Source organism: Nomascus leucogenys, chromosome 9, assembly GCF_006542625.1.
Source record: "Nomascus leucogenys isolate Asia chromosome 9, Asia_NLE_v1, whole genome shotgun sequence".
Classification (NCBI taxonomy): domain Eukaryota; kingdom Metazoa; phylum Chordata; class Mammalia; order Primates; family Hylobatidae; genus Nomascus; species Nomascus leucogenys.
Window position 1 is genome coordinate 69,900,396 of NC_044389.1, and position 19,144 is coordinate 69,919,539.

Here is a 19,144-nt window from a genome sequence, read left to right on the forward strand (position 1 = left end):
CAATTATACATGTGGACAACAACTACTCATTGTTTTCATTTTTATTTAAACCGTGTTTTAAGAACTAGAATCCTTGGTTTCATAATTAAAAGAGGCCCTCTTTGTAGAGATCAAAACAAAATTTCCAGAATGTTTTAAGTAGCTCAGTTAATACAGATTGAGCCTTTACAAATTTTATATGCTTTAGAAAAATATCTTTATGATGCCAGTTATGCAAATTACCTCACTGGTATAATCAAAATGACCAACTGGAAAGAATAAGTTTTCTAATTATTCATATTGATCTTTAAAGAACTGCTATTTTAAAATACTTCTTCCCATTGGGTTTCATAAGTTTCAGTGATGTTTTAGGATTTAGTGGCTATTTTTTTTTTTTAGCTTGTTTTTGCTTTAGTTGATGAAAGATAAGAAGGTAATATCATTTGCTTACAAAAGAGCAATTTACCTAAAGGTAAATTTAAAAAAATCAAATATTTAAATATATATATATACATATATATATACACGTATTCAATATATATTATATGTATCTCCTATCTATAGGATATATTAGGCTCTCACTTATTAAATGAACTGGGGTGCTAGCACATCTCTAACATGATCTTCCAGTGTTTATCCTGGAGTATTATTTCTTCATCTTCTATCTCAAGGAAGCGTACATCCTTTCTTTACCCCACCCAAACATGCTGCCTGACATACCTACCCTCCCCAACCTGACGTTCTGATGTTACTGTCATATCTGAAATTTTGCATTCTGAGAAGTTTATGTCCCCAAACTGCATTTAGGCAACTATTCCTATAGGTGAAAACATCTGATTAGGTGGTAGTGGTTGATGGATTGTAGTCACAAGATAATACTTTTTTAAAATTTGAAGACTTCTGCATCTTAAAAATATCACTGTTCTGTGAAGTTGTCTGGAGTTTTACCAATATGAGCTGACATATATTGCTTCCCAGGAAAGAGATTGGAAATTCACCATAAAACTCTGTAATTACTTTTTGGTTATCTTATGTATCTGAGTTTTGTTTGAGATGTCATGACATGACAAAATTGAGTATTCATTTTATAAATATTAAATGAGTCTAGAATTATGCTAAGGCCTTGTGAGGGATGCAGAGATTACTAAACCCTAGTTCCTGCCTGTGGGAAGCCAGTCTGGAGGAGAAAGATTAGAACACTAAGGGTTACAATCCAGAGTTGAATGTGGTTGGAGAGTCAAGGGAGGGAAGACTTCCAGAAAAGGGCAGCAGTGGTTGTGATGCACTACCCCCTTCCTCTAGGTTCCCCCAGTAGGAGTAGAATTCCTTGTTCGTTTCATAATAAATTTTTGTTGGGAGATAACTGTAGGTGACCTAGAGATTCCTCATTATTTTTAAATAATCTTTTTTATCCACCTCATATCTCCTCTCCCTGAAAAATCTGTTTAGAGAACTATAGAGATTCTGCAGTTAGGGAGATTCTGCAGTTAGCCTAATTTGTGTTAGTCTTCACATGGGGCAGGCAGTTTGACGTTGAAAAGAGTCATTCAGGGAACATGAGAGTAACTTTTTGCTACATATTAGAGCTTATCACTTTTAAGGAACTATCCAAAACCTTTCTATTATTTAAAGATATCTGGGATGAGATGAAAGGTAGCTAATAATTCCTAAGGGAGGATTTAACAGTTAAAGTTGGTTTTGCAACTTAATGTAATAATACTTTATTTTTAGGAAAGCTAGTCAGAGCACCTTATTCCTTGTTTTGTAATCCATCACCCCTCCATCCATATTAATCTTTAGCATGGTTGTTTTTGTTGTTTTCCTTGTTTTAATTTGGACTGTAACTGTGCTTATATATCTGTCCAATGGTTTAAAAAATGTGTATCCTAAAATTCTGGGTATACAGATAGATGGGTAGTTGCCCATAGGGCATGATGCTTCTGAAAGTAGAATTAACTGCTGGTCCCTTTATACATTTTCCAGCTGAAGTAGGCACACCCAGGCAGTATGAGCATGTTCTTGGAACAGGCTTAGCTATTTATGTAATTTACTGTGTATCTGTAGAACACAATTTTATGACAAACCTTGTTCAGCCAGGCCTTTTTGTCTCCTCCTCTAATCTGTCTCTTAGAAATGATGATTATGGTGTCTTCATATAAATGCATGTATTTATTTGTATGGAACTAGTTTTAACATGCATTGTCTTATTTCTTCCTGAAAACAACCCTGTAAGATTATGTTCATTTCAAATGTGTCTTCTCGCTATGTAAGTATGACTGATTAACAAAAAGGAGAGCGAGAATAAAAAAAATGCTTCTCTTTCAATAACTTTCTAGTCTAGTTTGGGAAATGTGTGAATTTAGCAAGTGTACACTGGGCCAGGCCTTCAGAGCAAGTCCTGTGGCAACTCGAGGTCTACTAGGGAAGGCTGACTGGAAATCTGTTTTGTTTTGTTTTTTACAAAAATTCAGTGTGGCGTGTATTACATAGGGTGTGCCCAGAGCACCAAGGTGTAAGCTGGGGACAGTTTAACATAAGTGTGTGTTCAGAGAGTAAGGTAAGTTACATAGAGGAAGGCTAATAGAAAATTTAACTGTACTTTGAGAAGAAGCTTTTGATCCCCATTTATTTCAATCTAATATTTGTATTTTTAGTAATGAGTAGGTAATAGGTCAGAATTTAAAAGGTTAAAAAAAGGATATACATTGAAAATCTTCCCTCTATTCCTTCCCCCAGCCTCCATTCCCCAGGCTTCCTTTCTAGAAGTAATTGATGTTAGGATTTTCTTGTCTGTCATTCCCAGTGGTATTTTATGCATAATAAGCAACTCGATATGTATGTTTTCTTCTCATTGATACTTTCTTCATTTATAGAAATGCTGGCATATAATGCATCTTATTTTTTTTAAATTTATTCTTCTTAACAGTATATCTTGGAGAGTACCCCAAGTCAGTGCACAAAGAGCATCCTCATTCTTTGTCGTACTTGCGTAGCATTTATTTCTTTGTAGGTGGCATGTACCATAGTTTTCATAGTTAGTTACCTGTAGATAGACATTTAGATTGTTTCCATTATCTTGCTATTTGCAAACTAGGCTGAAGCGAATAACTTTTTACATATTTTTTTGTACATGTAGGAGGCAGTGCTAAAGGTTAGAGAAATGTCTATGTAATTAGAATTTGCTGGCTATTGCCAAATTAATGTCCTTAAAGGTTGTAGCACTTAACCCTCCTACCAACCACGGGATTTGAGTGCCTATTTCCCCACATCTATCTCATAGATGGAGTATTGTTAATCTTGTGGCTGTTTGCCAATCTGTATGTGAAAAGTAGTTTCTCAGTAGTTTTAATGTTTCCAGGGAGAAAACAATGCAAAACAATTATCTTTTTGTCTCTTGTATGTTTATTTACATGTAGTTTAGTTTGTTAATAAGGTGTTGCTTTATAATTCAGGCAGCCTGCATCTTCTTAAGTGTCTAAAGCCATAAGAGAAACTTAGTTTCAAATTCTGAGTTCTGGGACTGAAAACATACCAGCCATTGTTTATGGGGTTGCCTCTGTGTGGCTGGCACCCTGTGATTCACTGAGGGTTCTGGCCCTAACTTCCATGGAACATGTAATCTAGAGGGAGTAGAGAGGACGCAATAACAGAGAAAGTACGGATAGTTACGGGAGCATCTGCAAGAGAACCTGGACAGTTTTGGGAGAAAGGGAGCATCAGGGATGTTTTCTAAAAGATGTCTTTCATCTGCAACCTGAAGCCTCAGTACGAATTATCCCTGACACAGATGGAAGAGAGAAGAGGGCTCCAGATCAGGGCAAGAAAAGTGTGACTTATCTAACTAGCGAGTTGGGGGTAGATGAGCAGCAAATAGTAAAGACTGAAACAGTAATCCAAAAGGTGGTGACACATTTGAAGAAAAATAGCTTGGACATTTATTTTACTCTCTTAAAAATTAAACTTTGGATAGATAACCTATTGGGTTTTTTTTTTAAAGCCGTCATGCTGTTAAAGAATGCCTTGATAATGTTGGCACCGCCTATTATTCCATATATCAGTGCCTTCTGATGGTTTTTAAAGTGTGTTTTATCAAATATGTTTTAATACGAAAACATATTTGACCTTCATACCAACCCTGAGAAGTGGTTAGGTTTGGTAATACTATACCTTATCACAATGAGGAAATAGTCCCAAAGAGGATGAATCTTATCCAAGATTCAGCGCCAGTCTTCAGCAGAGCCAGATCTAGAATCCAAGATCTTTTGGCTTCCCTCGTCAGCACGTTGCCTTTGTGCTCCCTGTGTTTCCTGGTTAGTGATAACTAAGCCTTTTTGAAAATAGCATTGTTACAAAAATGCTGCTCTGTTGAAACTTGAGAGACTTAAAACACAATATTGCAAGAGCCTCCCAGTCTCAGTGACATGTTTCTTCAGCCAGCTCTTTTTAGCTTATTAAAACAAACTCATGCTTAGAAGACATTCACTCACATATTTTATTTTGGTATCAGTGCATTTCCTTACAGTTACACAATGTCATTCCAGGAGGAGTGAGAAATCAGGCCACGGCCAGCATTGCTGCCTTTTCTGGTCCGAAGCACTGGTAGTAGGAAGAGGCAGTTAAACGTGAATACCAAAATGCTTCTTTGTAGAAGCAAAGGAAAAACGTAGCTCTTTAAAAAATGTTTTAGGTTATGCATAGGACAACTGGAATCACACACCCTTCTAAAATGCTAATATATTTGTTTCTTGCAGCAGTGTTGAGGTTTTGGGAAAACTGGTATAACACTATTCTGAGCCAGCTCAGCTGCTTCAGAGCTTTTATGTGTCCTTGCATAGACAACTTAATTTCTCTAGGATTCAGTCTCCTCGTTTTATTTTTAAAATTATTTTATTTGTAAATACCTCATCGTGGACTCCAAAGGCATGTCTCCTCATTTTAAAAACTGGTATAATACCTGCCACAAAGGTTGATGTGAGAATTAAATAGAGCTTTATACAGAATTCCCTCAGGCATTTTTAAGTTTATGTAATAGGGATGTATCTTACAGTTGATGGGTACATTTAGTATAGTCCCCCTACCTCCCAAGCTAATAATGGTGCATCAGACAATCGATGGTATCAGATTGAGGTGATAATAACATATAAAGAGTTTAATGCAATGTAAAGTACGAAATGCATTCAATAAGTAGCTGCTATCATTTTTTTAAAAATTAAACATGGCTCCTGTGTTAAGGCCATATCCCAGGAGGAAAGTGTGGTCTCTGCTGGGAGGTTGGTCTACATACAGGAAGCCAGATGTGTGAGGTGGCTCTAGATAGGCAGAAGGGGAGAGCTCATGTCCTCTAGGAACCTATTAATAGATATTGAGGGTGGGAAAAGGCAGTGAGTTTTGTGGTCATGTTAAAGTCAGTGTCTATACCATTGAGGAAAGAGCTAGCCAGAGAAGGACTTACAAACTAGATTTTCTTGATTCATGCAACTATCATAGAAATGTTTATTGTTGCTTTTTATCATTTTGTGTTATTTAAGTACGTCTTACATTGAATGTCTTCAGCCTTATCTTAGTTACGGTTTAGAAAGAGCTGGCCAGGACCAATTGTTTATTCTTTGACCATGGTGTTAAAGGGAGAGTCTGGCTCCTTTTAGTAGGAATAGCAATATTTGGCTGGAGACCCTATTGGGAGAGTGAATTTTAGGAAAGGGATTAAGAGCCAAGTGCAATGTCACACACCTATAGTTCCAGCTACTCTCTGAAGGCTGAGGTAGGAGGATGACTTCACTGTTCCCCTTTGAAACACCTTCACTCCCATAATGGACTTGACAGGAAGATTAACAGTAAATTAACCAACTAATGCTTGAATCTAAGACCTTATTTAGAATTTTAAATGGGTTAAATGGTGACTATTTATTAGTATCTGGATAAGGTAAATGTTGCTAATCTAAAATAAGCTCTCAAAATTTCTTCAGTCCTCGTTCATCCCACATAACAAAACTCTTTTGAAAAAAAAGAATATTTCGGTGACATGAAACATCTTGGCAAAGTGTCTACTGCTTGAGTAATTATGAAGATCAGAAAGAAGTCTTTCAGTCTCTTGAAGGGTGTGGCTTTTTGAAATCATTGTGTTGGAAACAACGGACAAATCTTTTTTGCCTTCTTTTAAAATGTGCTTCACTATTTTTATTGGTTGCCAGATATTTTGATTGGATTCCTAGTCTCATTCCAGCAACATGTAGGATGAGGGGAATATTTTTTCCAGGCTCAGCATAGTCATGTGCTTGTTCTATGGATTCACCTTTGACTTTTAATTATTTTTCTAATGATCCATGTAAATTGAAATCATAGAATACAATTACACTTTACCTTCATGTAAAAATAGCATTTCTGTACATTAAGTTTGTGCTAAAATAGAGCACAAACATTTGGTCCAGTTTTTAGGTGTTTCTTAATGGTTTTAAAAACAAAAAGGCCTGCTTGTTTGCATGTGTAATGCTGGAGATGAGTCCAGTGGATCCTGCCAGATGTAAGGGACACCCTTGATTCTCTTTGGTTATACCTGACTTCAAGACTCTTTCCAGGAAATTTACATGTTTTAAAAACAGACTGCATCTGAATTTTTTTTTAATTTTTAAATTTTATTTTTAAATTTTTGTCTATTTTGAAACTGGGTTATGAGACTGGCTAATTTTTGTATTTTGATAGAGACAGGGTTTTGCCATGATGCCCAGGCTGCTCACAGATTCCTGGGCTCAGGCAATCTGCCCGCCTCGGCCCCCCAAAGTGCTGGGATTACGGGTGTGAGCCACCGCACCTGGCCTACATCTGAATTTCGACATGTCCGTTAGATTCAATTACAGGACAGTGTGAATGTTTGCTCTATTTCCTTTTTCTTCATCCATGGAGTGAATTGGAATGAGGGAAATGGTAGATTAATAGACCCTAGATTGCAAATTAGCAACCAATCCTATATTAAATTACACATAAATTAGAACCAAGAACAGGAAAGAACCCCTTGCCATCTGTTCTCTAGCTGTGAGGTAGGTATTAAATGGACCAAAAAGAGCAGAGTTTTATGCATAGCAGTGGCAGTAATGGGAAAGTCATATGTTGTATAGTACTTGCTGTACTGTGCCCATGATGCCTGGCTCATGAATTGACACAGAGCGAGTTGCTATTCCATTGAAAACCATATGTTCCATGTCTCTAGTTCAGAAAAAATACTGATTTTAATTTAACTTTGCCCACTTTCTTTGCTCTTAAAAATGTGTAGACTGTAAAATGTCATTCCCTAGGCACTGTCTGGTGGTGATACCAGCAGCAGCAATAATCATTATTTGTTTAGCTGGGTATTAGGAAGAGGTAGAAATAGTAGATCTTTCCTCTAAGACAATAATTAATCTCCTCTACCCTTACAGTCTTTCTCTGAAAAAAACTTGGTGTGCGTGGTGTATGTATGTATGCATGTATGTATAAGGTGAAATGCTGACTTTAAGTAGAGATATTTTTAACTTTAAAATGAATTTTGGCAGGCTAGAATATAAAAATAATGAAGAGTTATCCTTGATTGGACTTAGCTCTTTGCTTTCGACCCACTAATGTGTTCAGATGATCATCATCTTTGTCTTCATTTAATGTGGCTTATTGGTTAGCTGTTGCTATGAGGTAGCTGACTGTGGCACCTATTCTAATCTTATTTTGTACATCTCTTATTCCCTAGGTTTACTAATATACTAATTTTCTTTAATAAAGAAATTTTAGAAACTTTTGACCTGAGGGTCAGCAGTTAGTCTGCCATTGTCTCCATCATTACTGTGTTTCCCCACAAGATTCAGTTAGATTAATCTCTCTGGTCTTACTTCATCCAAATGTAAAGTTGTTGTTGTTTTATATGTATACAGCCAGAGTGCAGTGGCATGATCTTGGCTCGCTGCAGCCTCCACCTACCTGGCTCATGTGATCCTCCTGCCCCTACCTCCTGAGTAGCTGGGATCACAGGCATACACCACCATGCATGGCTAATTTTTATATTGCTTTTGGTAGAAATGGGGTTTCACCATGTTGCCCAGGCTTCAAATGTAAAGTTCTTAATACTTAGCTAGTAGAAGGTAAGCCTCGAGATGAGTATTGCTGCATTAATACAGTCATCCACCAGTACCATCACTCTTGACTCTGGTTTGCTAACCTTTTTATTTTTTGCTTTTCACTTTCAGCAGACCTACTCCAGTGAAGTCCATTGTGTTGAAGAGATTCTGAAGGTGAGTTCACTGTTAATCTTTCTCATTTGAAGAAATATTTAAGTAGGTAGGCGTACATCCATTTACTTTCACTTTAAAGAACAGTTGCCATTGGCTGGGTGCGGTGGCTCATGCCTGTAATCCTAGCACTTTGGGAGGCCAAGGCGGGCAGATTGCTTGAGCTCAGGAGTTTGCAACCAGCCTGGACAACATGGCAAAACCCCGTATCTACTAAGAAAAATACAAAAAATTAGCCGGGAGTGGTGGCACATGCCTGTAGTCACAGCTACTCAGGAGGCTGAGTCAGGAGAATCGATTGAACCCGAGAGGTGGAGGCTGCAGTGAGCTGAGATCACGCCACTGCACTCCAGCCTGGGCAACAGAGTTGAGACTATGTCTCCAAAAAATAAATAAATAAATAAAGGACAGTTGTTTTTCCCACACCCCTTTTAACCATTTCTCCCCCACTCATCTCCAAAGGCAAAAATAAACCAGAATAGTAACAGAAGTAGTCTTGGAATGTAATTGAATTCTCTACCAGATTTTATTAATTAAATTGAAGTCTACAAACTACAAGACACTTGGACCAGATTTTTATGGCATCTCTCGTAAGTTTTGCTGGTTGTCCATAAAGGCCCAGGAGAGTTGCTCACTTCCCAGAGAGGAAACTTCCTGTATTGATGGTGTGGGAGGCACCAGTGGTTAAACAGTGCTTGATTTATACCTCTTGGCATTCTGTAGGTGATACCTAATACCGATGGCCTCACATGTACAGCCTCTTCTTCAGTGAGACTGTGAAATTTTAAAGGAATAAAAAGAAAAATAGTGGGAAGTAGATGGTCATCTTTAGACTTACCTTGAAGGGTTACTTTTTGCCCTTGTTTATTGAAACTATGCCATGAACACTAGTGCTTCCACAAATATGTCACTGAATGCATTACCTGCTTGTTCAATTTTTCTTGTACAAGGATGACAAATTCCTTCTAGAGCTTAATTCCAGGGGAAAAATGTTAACTTTCTTCATGAACTGGCATTCTTTCTTTTTATCAGAGAAGAATTATATATAATGTTTCCCATTTTGCCTTTAATTTCCAGGAAACCCAGAGCTTAATTTTAATGCTCAGGTACAGTAATTGTAAAAACCGAGGGTTTTTTGTATTTTTTATCCCTCTTCTGTGGCCTTTAATTTGCTTCTAGGTCAATTTTAATGATATTCTTGTCTTTTATTGTAGAGTTTCTGACTTTTTTCTTCTTCTTTTTTAATTAGTAGGAGAGATGTATATAATAAATGCGACTGTTAATTTGAATCACTATTGCTCATTTTTTCACAAAATACATTTACTCAATTTTAGTTTTCTAACTTTTCATTTTAAAGTATTAAGTGATGATGGTACTGAAACCAGTAATTAAGTATATCGGTTATTTCCTCACTTGTGAAATTTTTGACAGTAGTAGTATCTAACCAGTTGTTTGGAAAACAGCTTGTTTTTGTTTTACAGTCTTTTGTCCCGTTTTGTAGTTAGGGTTTTCTGAGAAAGAACCTCTAGAGAAACATACTTTTGTTTGTTTGTTTTTTTGAGACAGAGTCTCTCTCTGTTGCTCAGGCTGGGCGTGATCCTGGCCACTGCAACCATCCACCTGCTGGGTTCAAGCGATTCTTGCGCCTCAGCCACCCAAGTAGCTGGGATTGCAGGTGTGTGCCACTACGCCGTGCTAATTTTTGTATTTTTAGTAGAGACGGTGTTTCACCATGTTGGCCAGGCTGGTCTCAAATGCCTGACCTCAAGTGATCCACCCACCTCGGCCCCTCAAAGTGTTGGGATTACAGGCGTGAGCCACCGTACCTGGCTGAGAAACATACTTTGAACTGCTAACAGTTAGGAATTTTTGTCATGTAAGATTAAATAAGTTACCTTGATTACATTTTTTATCATCCTTTTCCTCTTCTATTTCTGAAATTTGTTGGTATGGTAAGTCGTAAACATACTAAGGAACTTAATTATAAACTATGGCCTTGGCATTTCCTCTGAAATTGTGTGTTATTTGTTCTATCATTATTTCAGAAGTAAACGCAACAGTGCAGGTTTGTTGTCTTCTGAGTATGTCAGATGCTTCTCTTAGGTTTCGGTGTGTGTTAATACAAGACATGTCACATCCTTTATTTAGGAATGGTGGTATTACAGCATCAGACAAGCATTTTTAATTTAATGAACCCATCCATCCTTCTTCCCTTCTCACCCAGGATCACATTAGTGAATTCTTGCTTACCTAGAAATGCTCAAGATTTAGTGGTTAATGTATAAATCATGCCCATTTATGATTTGGAAATCATAACTTGGGAAAGCAAACAGAAGGATGTCCAGGACTGAACAGGCCATAGGCCTTTTCATATTGGAGACTGCCCCTTCTCTTCTGTCTGTGACCTCAGTTAAGTTATAGGTCCCTGCTGGGCTTTGGTTTCCTCATTGGTAAAAGGAAGGCCCTGGGCTAGTGGATGATCTCCAGGGTCCATTCCAGCTCTTACCCTTGACGCTGATCCAGATGCTACTTTCCTTTGCCTCCCGGTTCCCGTTCTCATCTTGTACCAGCAATTTATTAAGATTGCCAGGAATCCAAACACAAATCTTTCTGATGGGTGATAGAGACAGTAAATAGTTTCCTAACAGAGAAAATCAATCATAGAAGATAATGTTTGGTTCTCTGGGGTCAGTATTTAAGGGGGAAGTGTTGTAATGAAGGGGAAGCGGTGGCCCATAATTCCAGCAGGTTAATGGAGTAAGAAGATAGCAGACAGACACTGTTCGTTTTCAGGGAGTGGTCATGCACTAGGGTCTAGAAAGGGCAACATGCCCTTGGTGGGTGCATGGAGACACCTCAGATTTTCTACTTATAGGCAAGCCTGGCCTCCACAGTATCTTGGGGGATTAATGTGGTACTAGCAAGCATTACCTCAGTACAGCATTTCCATGATGCTAGTACAATGAGTGGTAGCACTGTTTGTATGTTCATTCATTTATTCAACAAATAGTTGTTAAGCCTCCATAGCACTAGGATGTTGTAGTGAATAAGACAGAGTGCTTGCTTTCATGGAGATCAGAGTAGGGAAGAGAAATATATAGTGTTGGGTGTTGATGGTGCTATGAATAATGCAACAGGCCAGTAAACAGAGGGCTAGGCAGAGGGAGGAACTGGTGGAAAAGCCTCAAGGTGGTATCAAGTTGGTGTATTAGAGGAACAATTAGAACTAGACAGTGTCTCCAGAGCAGAATGAGCAAGGAGAAAAAGACAGTAGCTGTGGGGCCTGGAGGGCCAGGGCTGACGTAGGTCCCAGTGATTTGTCTCTGTTCATGTGACAAGTCATTGTTAAGGTAGGAAGTGAAATCATGGCCTTATGAGTCTTTCTGAGCAGGCTCTTCTCCTTAATAATGGCCCCAATTCTCTTAAGTCCCTCTAGTAAGCTAGGCATGTAGGGAAGTATATAAATGCTTTCAGACTACCAGGGAACCACTTAGGGTTTGAAAGAATTTATGTACTTTCCAACTGCCTAATTTAATGGCTGGGACAGCCTTAGGCATTTGGTGACTAAAAGTCATAGGTACCATTGAGATTCCAAATAAATTATTGAAAAACGTAAGGGTGATGTTTTCAGACACCTTCTCAATTAATTATTACATGTTTTTGTATTGTAACGTTATAATGGTTCTGTGCCTTAAAGTATTATCAAGTAAATAGCAGGAAGCTCTCTCTGGTGCAGTATTGAAATTCTTTTAAAACTGGACTTTTAATTAAAAGTTGTAATGCTTTTAATTTATTAAGTGCCTTCTGTGCACTATTCATTCAGTGCTGTACATAAAGTACTCTTATAATACTTTGAAAGTAAGTGGTTCTAGTTTACCTCTTAGCATTGAGGTTTAGGGTTCAGATGACTTACTTAGGCTGACATGGCTGGTAAGGATTGGAGTTAGGATTGCAATCTGGGTCTTTGGCTATAGCCATTCTTTCCAGTATATTTTAGGAAAGATCTCCTGTTGTGTCCTGAACAAAGCAGATGGCCAGTCAGTAAACAAGGGCACGATTTCACTTTTAACAAAAATTAAGAAAGCCAGCATCACTTACGTTACTTGTCACTGTGCGAGGTCGCTGCAGTCTTTCCTGAGGCTGTGGTAACCCACAGAGCTGCAATGGGGAAGGGCAAGGGGAGACCTGCACATGGGTTGGAAGTGGAAGTACTTGCCAGAGTGCTATCTCCAGCTGTTGCAAGGATCAAATGGCATTTTTGTGGAGACAGGTTAGCCAGGACTTAGAAAAGAATGAGGTGTTAGAATACATCATGTGTTATACGGGCGGGGTAATATAGCATGCTGTGGGGTCACAGATTGCTGGTAGAGTTGCATGTCGATTTTTTTGTTGTTGATGAGACCGGGTCTCGCCCTGTCACCCAGGCTGGAGTGCAATGGTGCGATCCCAGCTCACTGCAACCTCCACCTGCCAGGTTCAAGCCATTCTCCTGCCTCAGCCTGCCAAGTAGCTGGGATTACAGGCATGTACCACCGTGCCCGGCTCATTTTTGTATGTATGTATGTATTTTTTTGAGACGGAGTTCATTCTTGTTGCCCAGGCTGGAGTGCAATGGCACGATCTCGGCTCACTGCAACCTCAGCCTCCCGAATAGCTGAGATTACAGGCATGTGCCCCCATGCCCAGCTAATTTTGTATTTTTAGTAGATATGGGGTTTTTCCATGTTGGTCAGGCTGGTCTTGAACTCCCGACCTCAGGTGATCCACCTGCCTTGGCCTCCAAAAGCTGGGATTACAGGTGTGAGCCACTGCACCCAGCTGCGTGTTGAGTATTAAGCCAGTTTGCCGGGCAGGTCTGATACATGTGGGAACCACCTTCGACTTCCTGGGGTACCTTGACTGAGTCATTTTGAACCTCAGTTTTTTTCAATCTGTAGATGTTGGGGTTGTAGTTAATGATCTTCAATGCCATTTTGGCCTTTTAGAAAAGTGTGTGTGTGTGTGTGTGTGTGTGTGTGTGTGTGTGTGTGTGTGTGTGTGTTTGCAATTTGACACATCTTTTTCCCTGACATACCTGTTTTCAACAAGTATTTTTAGGAAAATAAAATTTGTGAATGTGTTTAGAAGAATTCATGTCAAGATACATATATCAATTGTAAGTTTTAGAAATCTTTCCTTCAACTGAGAAAATAGTAAAAATTAAGCTTCTCAATGGAAAAGAAAGGTAATTTTAAGCTCCTCTCCTTCAAAACAGTTCTTACTTGCTAATAGTGTGTATCAGGGAAGGGTCAAATCCATTAAAACTCTCCCAAGTGGAACAAGTGACCTGAATTACTTGTTTGCTTAAGTCAAACAGGAAAGTTCTTCTTCCTTTGAACTGAAATAATTCCAGGAAATGCAATAAAGAAGCTGAGGGAGAAAGAATGCATTGAGGAGAGACTGCTTTTCCAGCCCAACCTGTCACCTACAGTCTTCACAGCCCTACAAGCTTTGGCAGTACCTGTTACATACAGTTTGTGTGCTTGATAATATTCAGGGTGTTAAATTCATTCATGTTCTATACCTTGATTGTCTTCTACAAACAGGCATTTTTTAGTTTTGTATGTTGGAGAGCTTTAACTTTTCAGCATAGCCCACTGAAATAGGAGTTTGTTTTTTTTTAAAGTACATGAAATAACTTTTAAGATCGTACTTGCCGTTTACAATCAATCCATTCTACATTAAGTTCAAAATGTTAAGTAGCAATGAATGTTCTATTTATAATTTACTTTTTCTTCCCTTTCCAAATATCTTTCCAGGAAATGACCCACTCATGGCCTCCTCCTTTGACAGCAATACATACGCCTAGTACAGCTGAGCCATCCAAGTTTCCTTTCCCTGCAAAGGTAATTCCTTAAAAGTATGGCAGGCATTGCATCCACTTGAGTGAAAAGCATAAGGCATTGCTGTGAGGCAGATTGATAAAGTATTACTTGTTCAAATCTTTGGAAATGAGGTTAAAATTATTATTAATTTAGCTTCTACAGTGCTTCAGAATGCTTTCAAACATTTATTCTCCAACTTAGAACATCTTGGATTTTCATAAAGCTTTATAATTTATAAAAAGCATTCAGGACTTTCCAATACATTCTCTCATTTGAGGATTCTTACTTTAGAGATGGGAAAACAGAGGGGCAGGGAAATTGAGTGTGTGATTTCTCGTTCAGAATTAGATATATGCACATACATCTTACATGTCTCACACTCCTTACATTTTCTTGAGTTTAATGTGATCAGTTACACTAGTGCTGGTTTAATAACAAGCAAATAAACTGCTGACTTGTGTGTTTCTGTTACAGTATTTATGAACAATGCATTAAAACACTGCCATTTTCCTTTTTTTTGGTTTATACTTTTGGATAACCTTCAAAATGTAGAAATAGCACCTTCAGATCTGTGTTTTGTTCAATCTGATATTCATGTGCATTGATTTATATATATAATACATATATTGAGAGAGTAGGAGAGCTATTCCTTTCCATGATACTGTTGTGAAAAGTAGTTCTAGGCCGGGCATGGTGGCTCATGCCTGTATTCCCAGCACTTTAGGAGGCCAAGGTGGGTGGATCACTTGAGTCCAGGAGTTCAAGACCAGCCTGGGCAATGTGGCAAAACTTTGTCTCTCCAAAAAATACAAAAACTAGCCAGGCATGGTGGCATGCACCTGTAGTCCCAGCTACTTGGGAGGCTGAAGTGGGAGAATCACTTGAGCCCGGGAGGTTGAGGCTGTGGTGAGCTGTAATTGAGCCACTGCACTCCAGCCTGGACGACAGTGAGACCCTGTCTCTCTACCACCAAAAAAAAATAAAAAGGTTCTGTCTACAAAAACTCAAATTTGCCACTTAATATATTTACTTATTTTCTAATGATTTTTAAAATGTGACTCATGGACCGGGCATGGTGGCTTATGCCTGTAATCCCAGGACTTTGGGAGGCCGAGGCGGGTGGATCATGAGGTCAGGAGATCAAGACCACCCTGGCCAACATGGTGAAACACCGTCTCTACTAAAAATACAAAAATTAGCTGGGTGTGGTGGCGGGCGCCTGTAGTCCCAGCTACTGGGGAGGCTGAGGCAGAAGAATCGCTTGAACCCGGGAGGCAGAGGTTGCAGTGAGCCAAGATTACACCACTGCACTCCAGCCTGGGTATCAAAGCAAGACTCTGTCTCAAAAAAAAAAAAAACAGTGACTCATTATTGCTTGTTTTAAATTAAAGCACTAAGCTCTGTAAAAATATCTTTGCAACAACAAAGGAAAAATAAACTCTAGGAAAGAAGAGAAGCAATGAAAGCTAAAATTAGGTTAATCAATGTTTTCAACTTATGCATGGAAAAAGTTTGAATAGATGGATAGCTGCAAGTCATATAATGAAATAATTATAGAATCTGTGATGGGTAGTATGGGTATTCTCTACACTGTTTCCATTTTTCTAGATATTTGAAGGTTTCATAAGACTATCCTTTTAATATTAAAAGCTCTACGGTTTTCTCTTTAATCTATAAGCCTTAATCTTTTAATAATTAGATATTTTTATTTTTCTTTCTAGGACTCTCAGCATGTCAGTTCTGTAACCCAAAACCAAAGTAAGTAAATTTGAAACTGCTTATTGGATTGGAGAACAAAGCATAGCTTTTACTGTTTAACATAAAAACATTAGTAAAAAATGCCCCAGCAGAGATGAGGCCTTCCTATGTTGAAAGAATAGGAAAGAAGAACAAATATAAAACTATTCTTTATGTGGAATTTAAAATTGTTGACCAGGCGCGGTGGCTCATGCCTGTAATCCTAGCACTTTGGGAGTCCAAGGCAGGTAGATCGCTTGAGCCCAGGAGTTCAAGACCAGCCTGGGCAACATGGTGGAACCCTGTCTCTACAAAAAATACAAAAATTAGCTGGGCTTGGAGTCATGTGCCTATGGTCCCAGCTACTTGGAAGGCTGAGGTGGGAGGATCACTTGAGCCTAGGAAGTAGAGGTTGCGGCACTGCACTCCAGCCTGGGAGACAGCACAGACCCTGTCTCAAACAAACAAAAACCAAAATAAGATTGTTGCAGGGAGTTAATAAAGATGTTTTAGTGAAATACTAAACAAACACAATGCGGTATTACTGACACATAGTAGCTGTACCAAATGTGACTCTCAGAGCTAGGAACTGTATACAACAGTAGATTGGAGTGTGTGATTCTTGTGTTTTAAAAAACAAAACTAAGAAATTTTTATAAGGAATATGACATACAGTTTGTCTAGCCCCACTGTATTTGTTTGCCATGTAATTCTTTTTCAGCCTGAGGGTTAAATCTGCCCTGCAGCTAGTTTTTGTAAATAAAGTTTTATTGGGACATAGCTACACCCATTCATCTATTATTGTACAAAGTATAGCACAAAAAACCTAAAATATTTATTGTCTGGCCTCTGTAGATAAAATTTGCTGTTCCCTGCTGTAGAGATACTGAATAAGATCTTGCAAAGAAGTCATAACTAAAATTTCCCCAAAATGCAGATAAATAAACCCAACTGTATTGCTACAGTATTGTATGAGTAGCTAGGTAAAATTAACTGAAATGGATGGCTGCTTGGAAAGATTGGGAAATCTTTTTTCTCCACATCTTGGCAGCTAGCCCAGACCAGTGGAGTGTGCACAGGTCTGAAGGCAGAACACCAGCTCAGCCGTGGATGGGGTTGCTATGCACCACTCCACCCCCACTTTAGGCCTGCTTGGGCTGCTGGTCATGCAGCTGGTATGTCTTCCACGGGGTTGCTCATGGTTTGTTTTATTGCTAACTCATGGTTTAGAAAGAACCTTTAGTCCATTAAACCATTTGATTTCCCCTTTTAGCAAAATATGGTTGAAGATGAACTGGTAAGCACTTTCTTGGCCAGGGATGGATCATCCTTTGGCCTTATGCAGTAATGTGGGCCAATTCCTTGTTACTCTGATGAGAAATTGTCCAACATTGGTGGGTCTCCTGGAGGTCCTGGCTCACCAGCTGCTTACCCCCACATCTTTTATGCTGCTGTCACTTTCTTCTGCTATTCCGGGAGCCTTATTTATCTTTCTGAGAACGTGACCTGAAAAAGAGGGATCTAGTCTGTTGCATGTAGGATGAAGAGGATGGTGGGGTATGGATGGATATAGCTTTCAGTGAAGAGAAGACACACATTTCTTAAAGTATGCCCAGCAAGTCAACTCTGATTTCTTCAACACTGATCTTATGGTACTGGTACATAGGTTTTAGAGTCTCTGGAGAGGAGAGGTAGGGGGATTTTACTTGGATGCCCTAGTGTTATATGTCCACAATTGCAAAACCCAGACCCTGTGGAATTTAGAACCCAGTCAAGATGATCGTGTGGAGTCCCTGTGAATGGTCTGAAGAGGAGGGGCCTCTGCCCATCTCATTTGGAGTCTTGGTCCTAGCTTTCTAGACAGAGGGGAGGCCATTTGAAAATATCATATAAGAGCTGCTGCCACCATGAGGGTAAAATGACTAATTGCAAATATGCAAGGGTCTCCACATGACATTTGTGGGAAATGTCATTCAGCCCTGCCTAAAAGGTACCCATGTTTCTTTTTCACTTCCAATTCTGTTTCAGGTCCCTATTACCTCATGTCTAGACAAATGCAGCTGCCTCCACACGTAACATTTCCTGCTCCCTTCTAAGTTATGCCAGGTAGCACTACCAGAGTAATCCTTCTGAGGAATCACTGTGTCATATTCCTGTTTAGATCATTGATGTGTCTCATAGCCCAGCAAATACAGTCATAACTTCCCATTCTGGCCTTCACAGCCCTCTGAAAGCCGCTTCCGCCTGTTTCAGTGCTGTCCAGCACAGATTCTGCACCTCAGCCCTGCCCTTTCCAAACTCAGACCCTCTTCTTCATGTTTGCTCCCACTGTCCTCTCTCTCTTGCCAGCATCACTCTGCCAGAATCTTGGCTGTCCTTTGTGACACAATTCATTTTGTTTTTTCTTTAATTTGCCTTCTTTGGTATTACCAAGAGAGCAACCATTCTGTGGATTCCCAGGTCAGTTAATTTATGTAATTGACTTGTGTACTTAATCTCACACTGCCTTGGATTACAGATATTTATGGACCCGTTTCATGTCCCTCAGTCAGCTGTGAGCTCTTTGAGGACAGGGCCAAATGCCTTAAACATGCTGGTATCTATGAGGTAGTCTATAAATAGCTGCTGAATGAATGAATTGCAGGTGGGGAGTTGAATAATGAAGGGACAGGTGGGATGGAGAGCACCTAGGACAGGGCTGTTGAAAGAGAGTGATAACAAATCACTGATATCTATGTAAAGTCACATGGGGGCCAGGGTGCTGGGAGCATAGCCCTGGCAGAATGCTTCCATGTGGGCCTCCACCCCTGTCAAGGACAGGGAGGTCTTCCAACAGGTAAGAAAGTTCCTGGCATCATAGGTAGGGTATGCTGCAAGCAGTGCTTTTCAAAGTGTTTTTGGCATATTGAGAGGTTTTTGATTCTGAACAAGCATTCTTTCTAGAAGTAACATAAATGTCATCTTATAATGGCAAGATTGTATCAAGTGCAGTGTGTTTAGGTAAAAAGTGGGGATGGACATAAAAGAACTTACAACTAATGATCTTGTAAATATGTGTCGTTGTGCCGCTCTGATAATGTTTCCCTCCCCCACAGAACAATATGATACATCTTCAAAAACTCACCCAAATTCTCAGCAAGGAACGTCATCGTAAGTGAAATGCTTTTTGTGTATTAAAAATTTGTAGTATGAAATTGTAATGTCTCATGTAAATGCATTGCTTAGATTTTTCTTTTCTGCTTTTATGTAATGACATTAATAAGACACTGCTGCATTGTAAAGGGAAGAAAGGGCCCACATTAATTTTTTTTGCTT

General features: G+C 39.1%; 1 protein-coding gene across 6 annotated transcripts in view; it reads left to right on the plus strand.

The window, feature by feature from the left end:
* AFF1 (AF4/FMR2 family member 1) overlaps nt 1–19,144 on the plus strand; it is a 204,600-nt gene that overhangs the window by 140,105 nt on the left and 45,351 nt on the right. For 5 of the 6 annotated variants that reach the window (XM_030819098.1, XM_030819101.1, XM_030819099.1 and 2 more), the window contains 4 exons: nt 8,187–8,231; nt 14,027–14,113; nt 15,814–15,850; nt 18,925–18,979. In XM_030819098.1, coding sequence (XP_030674958.1) covers nt 8,187–8,231; nt 14,027–14,113; nt 15,814–15,850; nt 18,925–18,979 — 224 coding nt within the window. The remainder of the gene's footprint in view (nt 1–8,186; nt 8,232–14,026; nt 14,114–15,813; nt 15,851–18,924; nt 18,980–19,144) is intronic. The other variant, XM_030819100.1, reaches the window with a different exon arrangement.